The following is a 12,376-nucleotide window of genomic DNA, read 5'->3' as shown; positions in this document are numbered from 1 at the left end:
ATTGACAATTAAAAAATGTATGTTACATTTTATGCAATACAAATACAAATGTATATAAAAAAGAAATAACAGATGGATCTGATGTATATAAAAAATGAAAAAAAAGAGAATTACATAAAAAAGAAACAAAAATCTGACACATACAGAGTTTTTGTTTGTTTGTGTCAAATAAGTGTAAAATTCTTCCCATTTTACCCTTTAGGTACACATTATATATTTTAATAATGAGAGAAAGAGATAAAAATAATCAGATATGCAAACAATCATCCTAGCCATTCATCCACTCTAATCAATGGTTATTATTGGGTTTTCAGGGTTTATTCAACTCAAGTGGGTTTTCAATTTATCCTTGCCCTTACAACAAAAGCCATATGTATGAATCAACAACAATTTGCAGGGGTTCTTTGTTCAATCATTTGAATATATGTGTGGAATAAATACAAGATATTGGAACTCTTTTGTAATTGAAATTTTATGCATTTTATTTCAACCATTTGAATATATGTGTGGAATAAATACAAGATATTGGAACTCTTTTGTAATTGAAATTTTATGCATTTTATTTAAAAGGGTCAAATAAAGCCCAAACCATGAAACTAAATCGGAATCAAATTTTTAGCAACAATTTGTTCTGGTTCGGTTTTAGATTTGAACTGTTTGGTTTTAGTTTTCGATAATAAAAAACTATTGCTAATAGTTTAACATAAAAACCGTCAAAACCAAACCAAAAAAAAAAAAAAAAACAAACCCTCCTAGAAACATTTTTTGAGGTCTAAAAAGCATGTGAAATATAAACTATCTCCTAATTTTCTGCTATTTTACCTCCTTTTATTTTACAGTTTTCTCCTTCATGTTCCTCCCCCTCCCAGTTCACAAATCCTTCCCATAATCTCCTAAAATAACAAAAAGTTGAATCTTTCCTATATTCCATTCATATTCTTTCAATCTTTCAACTACACCACTCAATAAAGATTGTCTTTTTCTTGAATTTATGATTATGACAAACCCATCTGCAAATAACAACAATCCAACAATCACCACCACCACCACCAATGGCAGCATTATCAACGGTGGTTGCTCCACCGTGCCGGAATATTCCGATGTGGGTCCCTCTGAGCGTGCATTGAAGCACAAGAATATTAGTCTTTCAAAGGTCTGGACTTGTGATGAACAGTCTCTATTGGAAGAACTCCTCACCAAGTATGTAACTTTTTAAATCTTTTTGCTGAATCTTGAATAATGGTTGTGTTTACAATTTGTGGGTCGGTGTTAGTTTTTTAAATATTTTGTTGTTGAATCTTGATTTCTTGAATGATAATTGATATTGTTAATGTGTGGGTTAGTGTTTGTTTATTAACTAGGGTTTTATTTGGGGATTTTGTGATGATTAGGTGGTTAACGTTGGATGAGGATTAGGTTCAAAAGTGAACACTTGCGAACCGAGAGAACTAATCCTGGCTGGCATACCCGTATGTAAATCAATGGCCAGGATTTGATGATGAAATCCTAGCCATACACGTGTGTAAATCAATGGACGGGATTTGTTCACTCAGTTCGCAAATACACTGGTGGTAACCCCACCCTGTTGGATGATATTCTAATAATTTCTTACCACTTAGAATTTTTTATGAGTAGAATTAGAATCAGTTTTTGCCAAACTGCTGAAAGCTGTGTTATTGAGACTTCAAATTTTAGTACCAACTGTGAATTTTTTATTGCGGGACAGATGAGTGAATGGTAGCCACAATAAGTTTAATTTATGAAAGTTAAAGACGAAAGGTGAAATTTAACGTACCACTGGGACGAACGTTATATATCTATAACTAATATGATGACAAAAACTTTATATGAAAGTAATAAATAGTAACTTTTTGTTTTTTGAATGGATTGAACTTGCCACAGCCCACATTTACTTATTAACATTATTATTATGCTTTATCATATTTCATTTTTTTTGTTCTTTTATTATTCTACCTTACACATCACTACATCAATTGTGCTTGTTAGAAAGTTAGAATGATATTTGATGTTTTTCTTTGCAGATACGCATCGGATAGTAAGGTAATGCGTTATGCAAAAATTGCGCCTAAATTGCAGAACAAAACAATGCGTGACGTGGCACTACGTTGTATATGGATGACTGTATGATCTCTATCTCTATTGTCTGCATTCTTCATTACTTACATTACATGATCCAAACAGAAAAAAAAAGTCATGTTTATGACAAAACGTACATCACAATATCTCATTGTACATTTATTTTTGGCTCTGGACCTAGTTCATAGTATGGGTGGGTTGGTAACCGGGATCAAAAGTCAAAACAAGTAGTTTTAAGTGCGGGTCAAACCAAGTGAGGTTGGGTTGACCAGCATACATTTTAATATTTTATTTGTGCTTTTAAATACCTAATGTGTTGAATATAGATTATTAAAGTTATATTCTTACAAGAAAACTATACAACTTTGAGATAAGGGCGGGTTTAGGACGTTGAATGGACTTTTTTTTCTTATTTAGAGAATCGTTTTTTGGACTTTTTTTTTTCTTGTTTGGACTCTATTCACATGATCTGTGTTTAAGTTGGTAGAATTAATGTTAGTATACACTAGTTATGTTATGACTTTTTTAATCAGATGATTTTTCAAGGTTTTTAAAAATTTTGATATTTGTTGGATGATTCTAAGTGCTATTAGGTTATTCAATTATGTCTTATTTTTTATTTAATTTTTTTTATCATTGTGCCTTTTTCGTCTGTGGCGTATGACATACACTTTTTTGCGCCTTGGCAATAAGCCTTGCGTCTTTGACTAACCGGCTTATAATATTGACTTTATTTTGTGTCTTACATTTTTTACACAAAATATATATTTTATAAAATTCAAGAAAAGAGAAGAGAGTTGTTTGTGTCGACCAGACTCAATTGGCCGGTAATTATTCACGGATTTCATGCAGAAAAAAGTTGCAGATCATCAACAGGTGAAGCCGTCGTCTCATGCTACAAATCACTCCAACGGTCAACCGTATGCTCATTTATCAAATTCCACAGACAGTGACGATACTGATAGCATATCTTATGAAGGTTGATGCATAATTTGTTTTTAACTTAAATGTTTTTGTCGTGCAATATACCTTTTTTATACTAAAAAGTAATGGTTGCTGTAGATATTGGTGGTGAATCAGGGCAGCTAATTGAGGAAAATGTCCAGGCCATGAAGCAAATTTCTGCTAATTTTTCTTCGTTAAAGGTAAATAAATACACGTTTACCTATCACGGTATTTTCATTTAGATGTGAGAATTTCAACCCATTTACTTGTAAATGACTGGAATCAAACGGGTCGAATAAAAAAATCTAGCTTAAAAGAAAACATGTCAAACAGGGTCGACCATATTTTTATAATTTTAATGCATGAACCGTCCTACTTTTATCCCAAGAATTGAATTATTATTATTTAAATTAGAGTTAAATGCCATTTTAGTCCCTGTGGTTTGGGCCATTTTGCCAGTTTAGTCCAAAGGTTTCATTTTTCGCCTGTGGGTCCAAAAAGGTTTCATCGTTCCCATTTTAGTCCACTGGGTTAACTTCATCCATTTTTTCTGTTAACGAGAAGGGCAATTCGGTCATTTTATATGTGATTCTGTGAACTACAAGGGCAATTCGGCCATCATATAAAATGACCGAATTGCCTTTCTCGTTAACAGAATTAATGGATGAAGTTAACCCAGTGGACTAAAATGGCAACGGTGAAACCTTTTTGGACCCACAGGCGAAAAATGAAACCTTTGGACTAAACTGGCAAAATGGCCCAAACACATGGACTAAAATGGCATTTAACTCTTTAAATTAATTTAGCTTTTGTAATCATAGTTGACACATTTATTATCTGTAAAAAGTGTTCCTGGTCAACTCAACTTGACCTGTTTCAATTGACCCTTTTTTGACCTGTTACCTAACTCGTCCATTTGGCCACATTAACTGAACGGGTTAAGAGTTGTGATGTACAACTAATACGGTGAAATTTCTCTGGTGTTACAGGTGCATGAAAACATCGATCTTTTTTCTAAAATAAGAGATAACATTGTCGTGCTCTTGAAGGCGTAAGTCATTAGCTCTTTCTTTGCTACTTCATATTTCTTGTTAGCCTTGCTTATAATTATTCTTTAAAATATGGTATTTGACACTAGGGATGTAAATCAGCCGAGCTTGAGCTTGAGCTCGCCTAAGCTAAGTCCGGCTCGTTTCAAGCTCGAGCTTGTCTTGTTTAGACCTCTACGTCCAAAGCTCGAGCTCGGCTCGTGAGATAATTTTCAAGCTCGAGCTCGCCTCGGGCTCAGTTCAATTATTATTATACATTAATTTTTTAATTATTTTATTTATATACATACAAATATAAATATTTCTATACCGATAATCTATATAATTATAATTTACGTATAAAAAATTGTAGATATTGTTTAATTATATTTATCATAATTATATGTATAGTGTTTTTTTTACGTAATATGCATTCTTTGTTATATAAAATAAACGTTACTGTATTTATATAAATAATAGGGTCGTTTGGGTCCTCTGGCCTATCCGAGCTTGGTATATGAAGCTTAGGGTCATGATCATAATAAAACAAAGTTATTTTGAGGCTTGATCTCATTTAAGCTCTAGCTTTTAGCGAGTTGATCACGACTAATACATTTGGCTTAACTAGGCCACAAGATCTATGTGTTATGGTTTGAATAAGTTAACGGAATATATATGATTGCAGAAGCTTAAACGATATGTGTGAGATGATGAAGAATATGCCACCTCTACCCTTTAAGCTCAATGATAAGCTGGCCAACTCTATAATACCCGAGTCGTCGTCCTCCGTTCCAATGGAATTTTAAGCTTCTTCCATCATAAACCTTGGTTTCGTTTTCTTGAATCACGACCTGGAAGCAGATCAATCAAATGTTCTTTTCGTAGATTAAGGGCTTCCGGGACTCATGCTTTGTGCTTTTCGGGTCAGATTGAGATTGTGAATATTTGTGTTGAAGATTGGTCTTTGTGAATAGCAGCATTGAGTTGAAGTAATTTAACATTTGTTATGGTGCAATAACTGCTGATGTGCACCTTGAGCCAATGTGCAAAACTTGGTCCAAACAGGAATGGAACTGGTTAGCTCAATAGCTCGGTTTGGTTCGGTTTTTGATCCATGATTTATGTATGTATGTATGATTTCTATAAATCTATTAACAATATCTTCTATAACCCGTTCTATAATGATTATTTCTGAATCGCACATCCAACCACCCTTTTACAATTTTTTAGGCTGGGACGCCCAATTTCCACATCAGCCATTAATGCCTCCAACACGCCTCGAGGGCGTCAAAGGGGCTCGGGAGGAGAGGGGGGGGGGGGGTGAAAGGGGCCTTTAAGGGGCTTAGGTGGACCAATAAGAACCCTCCATTTGGAGGGGTTTTTAAAGGGCTTCACCCGCACCTCTCAGCCTGAATACAAGTAGCATCATTCATCAACTTGCTAAAATTATCTCTACTCTAAGTCTAATTAATAAGTCTCAATAGGTAGATTGAAAGAAGTATTATTAGGGAATAGGGCTACAAGAGTTCTATTTTGATGGCCTAAAGATCCTAAGATATTTTTTTTTAAAGTAACTTTCATTAACGACAAACGTCGACCCAAACCGGGCCGACAAAACAACAACATAACTAACTTAAATATTTACAAAAGAACACCAATCTTTCCACTCTACCCCTTTGTGTTTGGATCTGAGATCCTAAGATATTTACACTAACATACCATTATATCTATAGTACCAATGTGGCTAATATTTACAGAAGTTTCATCTGCCAATGAGCCGATTGATGAATCTTGATTTGAAGCACAAAAACGAAATGATGATTTGTCTGCCAGACAACCATGGAACCATGCCATGACCCTTTACAGAAGTTTCATCTGCCAATGAGCCGATTGATGAATCTTGATTTGAAGCACAAAAACGACATGATGATTTGTCTGTCAGACAACTATGGAACCATGCCATGACCCATCAGATGGGCTGGCAACGATCCTCTACCGAGCCTTGGTCAAGACCATAGGGCTCTGTTAATCACGCTCTGGTTCCATGATTATGGCTCATCAACCAGACATGGATTTCTGCCTTCTTAGGAGTAAAAAATACAGAGATACAAGCCTATAGAACAGATCCTGTTCAAGTAAAGTCGTGTCTATTTTTTTCTTTCTTCCCTATATATATTGCCTCTCTTTTGCATCTTGCACCGATGTGGGACGACCCACATATTCTAACATGCTATTTGCTATATAAATTAACTGCACTAACTAACATGACATCGTTTTGTACTTTAAAAATAAACCATTGCTTATTATTTTCTTTTAAATGGAACGGTATTTAAACTTAAATAGAAAATCATATAAACTGGCCAAATATCTATTTCCTAGACTATTTTTAACACTCAAAATTATTCAACTTTTCAAACTTTCTAGAACTGTCAAACTTTCGAGCTAATGATAAACGTTTAAATACCTAATGTGTTGCATATTGGTTTCTAAAGCTATATTATTACAACAACTTGTTAAGCGGTTTAGGAGGTTGTACGCATTTAAAATTACACTTTGGGTGACATTCAAGCCGTATGACCCATGCATTCTTCCATGTAAGTCTACCCATGGGATGAACTAAGCGTGTTTAATGGCTCTTTCAACTCGAGTCACACACTTGTTTTCATTTTACTTCCAATATTAAGAAACACTATGATTATTAGACTGTGTCGCAACGGTGTACTCTCCAAATGGAGGGTTGTCATTCGTTGATCAATGTGGTTCACACGCATACAACCACACTCATGGGGGTGCCTTTGGGGCCCCCGCCCAGGATGTGGTGTTTAAGACTCGCAAGTGCAGATGTGGTTAGTGGCTTGACGCCCACTACATATTAATAAATAAAAAAATAGGCAAAATTGCACTTTTCGTCCTTTTATGTTTCAGGGTTTCTGCAGCACTGTCCTATAAGTTTAAAAATTACACTCTATGTCCTTTATGTTTGCAACCTATAACGGGCGGTGTCCTTTCTCATAAACCCAGTTAACTTTTTATGTTAAAACAGCCCAAATTGTAACTTTGTAAAACTACATAACAACAGGGACCACATGTGCAATACTGAAATTCTATTGGACCGAATTTAAACCCCACCTTCATCTCCATTCTCAATCAACCAAACAACGATCCATATTTGAATTGTATGTAATGCTTGAATAATTTGTGTTTCAATCCAAATATTTTTCTTTTCTGTGCGAGAAATATATCACAACAACAAAGCGTTCTCAATTCTCGTAATGAAAAACCTGCAACAACATCTTCTTCTACGATGAAGACACACCAACAAATCGAATTCACAGCCCACCGTAATACAACAAACTCTACTTCTTCTTTCTTCGAACAACAAATCGAACTCGAGTCGAATCTGAACCGAACATAACCCGCTTGAAAAACCCGATCCAAACATCATCAGCCATCATTCTTAAAAAAATGAAGAAAATAGGGGGTGGTTCTTACCAGAAATCATGTCGTCGTCTCCACTGCCGTCCCCGTGAGCGGCGGCACCGGCTGTGCTTGCCGTCGAGGATGGTGGCCGACACCACCCACCCATGTCCATGTCCATCTTCACCCTACCACAACCACCTCTGAGACAGCCCTGATTGCCCGATGTGCAGCTGTCGTTGATATTGGTGTCTATTGCCCGAAAAAACGAAGCACCGCCAGCTGTGGGGTCCTGTTGCTGCTGCTGTGTGCCGTCACCGGCACCGGAACCCTCGTCGGTTCTTGCCGTCGCCGGAATCGAGGATAGAAAGGGGGATGTGCTTTGTCGACGAGATGAACCGTTGGAGCACCAAATGACTGGCAGCCGGCTCCTCCTTGGCTGCCGGTGTTCAATCGAGTGGCTGTGGGGATGAGGGGTGTGGCAGGAGAGTGTAACACTATGTTCCCGAGTCATTTAACAGGGGGAGGTGAGGGGAGGGGAGGGGAAGGAAAATTTTCTCTCTCAATCTCTCCAATTTGGGAGGATGAATATATGGTCATATTTTCTTCCCTTTTCCCTCCCCCCCTGTTAAATGAAACTCGGGAACATGGTTTATCATATTTTCATCTCTTTTCCCTCCCCTCCCCCTGTTAAATGAGTCTCGGGAACAGAGTGTAAGTGTCGTGTATCTATGTTTGTAAGTGGAATCGAGATAGAAGGAATGTGAAGATATAAGGTCAGTTGGTGTTTAGGGAGGATGATGAAGTTTTATGTGGGTGTATTGTAATATACAGATACAGACTACAGAGATTTAGGGGGTGTTTGGCCTGGCTTTTATTTTTTTGGCTTATGCTTACATTTTAAAGTAGCTTATGCTTATTTTCTTTCATTTGATAAGCTATTTTTAAGTGTTTGGATTAGCTTATATTCTACAAGTTGATAATTAATAATTAATCTTTAGTTGTTTGTTAAGTTATTTTGTATTATAGGAAGGGGTATAATATCATTGTGTGTAATGAGTAAAAAACCATCTTCTTCAAATAAGCTTATTCAAATAAGCTAAAAAACCATGTTCCTATAAGCTTCTTGGAATTAGCTTATATAAGTTAATAAGCATGAGCTTAAAAAGCTAAACCAAACACCCATTAGTGCTTATTTTGTAAAAATAAGCTAAAAAAGTTATAAGCTTAGATAAAAAAGCTAGGCCAAACAACCCCTTAGATGAATGGTTTGAGGTTGGGGAAGAGGGTAAAATTACAGATATGGTCCTTGTTGTTAAGAAGCTTTACAAAAAGGGGTTTTAACATAAAAAGTTAATTGGGTTGACAAGAAATGACACCGCCTGTTATAGGTTGCAAACATAAAGGACATAGAGTGTAATTTTTAAACTTAAAGGACAACGCCTGTAGAAACCCTGAAACATAAAGGACGAAAAGTGCAATTTTGCCTAAAAAATATATATAAAAGTAACTCGCTTCTTATAAGTGATTGAGATTTCCGTTGAGTTTCAATAGTATTGATGATTAATAAATTTAAGAAAAACAAAGTTGATATCGAATATTATTATTTTTTGATACATTATGTTTTGTTTTCCCTTTTCTGAACTCTTTAATGATGCTACAGATTTCCTTACAAGCGAATGTTGTTAGGTGCATTTTTTGAGTTATGGTTCCTTTTTAATTGTTAGCCTAGAATTGGATAGAGAGACAATATTCATGTCTAAGAGGCTTTGATTCCAATTAATTATACCAAATGAAGGAGTCCATTATGATGCTAAATGAGTTTTCAAAAGAGGATGTAATATTCATCATTTGATAGTCAAGACTTGTACTAGTTATGTTGTTAATTTGTAACACTTTACTACTTTTATCTTAGTCACAACTTTAAGTTAGCGAAATGTATATTAATATATTAACTAGTTGGATTACCTGCGTTATACGTGCCAGGGGGGTTGGTTCTCGTAAAATTTAGATCAATCAGTAAAACGAAATGTAAACGATGCAAAGTATAGCATTGATGGTAAATAAAAGAAAAATCCCACATGACAAAACCGTTAAAAGGATAAAAAACACTAGTCATGATAAATAAAAAAAAAAAAAGAAAAACACTAAATGACAAAATCACTAAAGGATACAAAGTTAAAAACACTATTCACCAAGTTTAATAATTGTAAATATATTAAAGTAAAAATAGTAATTGCTTTGGTTTTTGGCCTTTTGGTAAGATGAAAGTAGAATTTGATTAAAGGTTTAAAGGCAATTCATCGTTAATGGGCATTGTCATGTGTTAGTGTGTCTTTTTTAATTCGCATCAAGTCATGTTAGATCAACGGCGGACCTAGGAATTTGGGTGCGGAACATTTTTAAAAAATTTAGGCCCCTAGGTATATAAGTAAAAAAATCGGTTTGTATCGGGTCGGGTCGGGCCATGTAAAACAAACGAACATCAAACTAAATTTATATAATCATAAAAAACATGTCAAACCTTATTACAAACATAATTAAAACGTCGACGCCCTACAAGTTTTCATTTTTTGAAATCTATCCAAAATATCATCTAAAGTTAATTTCTTAAGCAATTCTTTCTCTATATAACATAAGTTCATCGCTCCATAATATAATGTTTCAATTTTAATTTTAATTTTAATTTTCAACTGTTCAAGCCCTAGAACTCATAACGTAAGTTGTAATCACCCTAAAAATATATAAACAACATAATCACCCTAAAAATTATCTAAACAACCATAAAAAACGTCAAAACACACAAAATTTCAAACTTATTTAACAACTTTATTACCCTTTTTATCCTATAATATCAACCAAAATCATCAAAATAACAAAGAAACTTACCCGTGTTCGGATTCCGGTTAGATTTGGTGTCAAACGACGGTGGTATGGTGGTTGATTACGGTGGTTGCCGGCTGCTGGACTGTTGTCGTTGGGTGATGTTGTTCGTTAGCAGTGTAGGGACGCAAGAGAGAGAGAGAGCGGGAGAGAATTTCTAAAGGTTTTGGGCTTTAATTATTTTATTATAGTTTGAAATATTGTTGGGTTTGGTTAATGGGCTAAGACTTAATGGGCTAGCTAGTTAGGAAAATTATAAGTGGGTAAAGGTATGGGTATTTGGGATTAGTTAGTTAGGTATTAAAAGTTATATAATTTAGGTAGTATTTTTTTTTTAAATAAGAGTTTACTAAAAAATTTAAAATATAAATTGATAACACTTTTTACCTAAGGGGTGCGGACGAAAAATTTCAAGAGTGCGGTCGAAAAATTCCAAGGGGTGCGGACAAAAAATTCCAAGGGGTGCGAACGAGATTTTCGACGGAACTTAGCACTAATTTTTTTTTCCTGGGGGTGCGCCCGCCCACCTTGAACTATGCTTGGGTTCGCCCTGATCAAAACAAACAATTTAGATGTTAATGAGCTATTATTAAAAATTTATCAATGAACAGTTCAATAATCAATTAGTGTAAAAGTTATGAATTTAAAAAGTTTTGTTTTCAGTCTTGGTGCTTTGTTTCTTGGTTTTGTAACATTAAGCAATCTACATAATAGTAACAATCTTTTATATGGTTCTATATTCTTTTGTTTTGCATGTAACAAAGTTTTGTCCCTAATTTTCATAATCAGGTTATGGTTTCATATTTTATTCATAATCTGGTCTGTATTTTAAGTATCTTGACAAAGGCAAAACCTTTAAACACCTTAAGAGGGGGAGGTCTTGGATTCAAGTCACACAGACGACATGAATAAAAAAAATTGCCGTTAGAAAAAGGTATCTTGATAACTATATTATGAACAAAACAACTATATTGTGTAATTTTGCGATTCATTGTGGTTTTTTTCTCAGCATTATGTTATATTTTGCGATGTATTGTGTCTTTGTACACTTCTAGATTTAAGAGACTTTGTTTGATAAATTTATCCATATCATATTAAGCATGTAATATGAAAAATTACATATTAGAATAACATCTATTACATATGTGTAATAAGATATTATACATACGTAATATAAAGTTTGTTTTTTTATTGGAAGCTAATTTTGTATAAGCGCCATATTTTTCTTTTTCTGAAAAAATATTATTTTCAAATTGGGATTTATAAAAGAGATCTGATTTTAAGGATTAGAATCAAATACAAACGCTCCTAATTGTAAGAAGGGTACGAAGGCTTTTAAAAAAAACTCACTACACAAAAAAAAAAAAAAAAAAAAACTACTTAAACATCCACCACCACCCAAAAACCTAAACCCCCACCCCCATCACCCACCCATTTTTTTTTTTTTTTTTTTTTTTTTTTTTTTTTGAAGAGGGGGTGGGGGTTTAGGTTTTTGGGTGGTGGTGGTGGTGGGTGTTTAGTTTTTTTTAGGTTTTTTTTTTTTTGGTGGTGGGGGAGGGGGTGTTAGGTTTTTAGGAGGGGGGGGGGGGGTGGGGGGTTAGGTTTTTTGAGGGTGGAATAAAGCACGCCAAAAGCAAATTGTTTGAAAAAAAACGCCCCCCGGGTGGAAAAAAGGGCCTTTTTTAGGGGGGAAAAACCCAAAAAAAACCTCCCACTACGCATGGTCTAACGGTGGTTTGGAGAAGGAGAAGTGAGGTTGGACCCACAAAGATATGTTATTTTAATTAAACTAATTTTATTTTTGTTTTTCTTAATAATTAAGGGTATTTTGATCATTTACAATAAATTATTAAATTTAACTGGATAATTTAACATAAGTTAGTTATAAGGACTACCCGCATTTAAAATAGCAACCACTGAAACCAAGTGTATAATTAGTAAACCATTGGAACCAAGTCTGCAATTTTCACAAACAACACGAACTAACCAGGCATTTAACTCAATTG

General features: G+C 34.7%; 1 protein-coding gene and 1 non-coding gene across 2 annotated transcripts; one reads left to right on the top strand and one right to left on the bottom strand.

Annotated features, from left to right (window-relative positions):
* The first annotated feature begins 805 nt into the window (after positions 1 to 805).
* On the top strand, positions 806 to 5,179 carry LOC110870382. The gene is made up of 6 exons (XM_022119570.2): positions 806 to 1,200; positions 2,043 to 2,142; positions 2,950 to 3,076; positions 3,160 to 3,242; positions 4,032 to 4,093; positions 4,756 to 5,179. Exons 1-6 carry the CDS (start codon positions 992 to 994, stop codon positions 4,874 to 4,876), a joined length of 702 nt encoding a protein of 233 aa, XP_021975262.1. The 5' UTR covers positions 806 to 991; the 3' UTR covers positions 4,877 to 5,179.
* An 823-nt stretch (positions 5,180 to 6,002) lies between these two features.
* Positions 6,003 to 6,215, bottom strand: LOC118483138. The gene has a single exon (XR_004869662.1). It is a non-coding gene; the product is annotated as a small nucleolar RNA U3 (small nucleolar RNA).
* Positions 6,216 to 12,376: the final 6,161 nt, after the last annotated feature.

Source organism: Helianthus annuus, chromosome 1, assembly GCF_002127325.2.
Source record: "Helianthus annuus cultivar XRQ/B chromosome 1, HanXRQr2.0-SUNRISE, whole genome shotgun sequence".
Taxonomy (NCBI): Eukaryota; Viridiplantae; Streptophyta; class Magnoliopsida; order Asterales; family Asteraceae; genus Helianthus; species Helianthus annuus.
The sequence above is the reverse complement of the archived record's forward strand: the minus strand, read 5'-3'. Positions and strand labels throughout refer to the sequence as shown.

Bases quoted from the DNA above. Each gene is read 5' to 3' on its own strand.
- LOC110870382 (XM_022119570.2), top strand. From the start codon at position 992: ATGATTATGACAAACCCATCTGCAAATAACAACAATCCAACAATCACC. The intron at 1,201-2,042 runs GTATGTAACTTT...TTTTCTTTGCAG, and splicing joins TTGGAAGAACTCCTCACCAA to ATACGCATCGGATAGTAAGG. The intron at 4,094-4,755 runs GTAAGTCATTAG...ATATGATTGCAG, and splicing joins ATTGTCGTGCTCTTGAAGGC to AAGCTTAAACGATATGTGTG.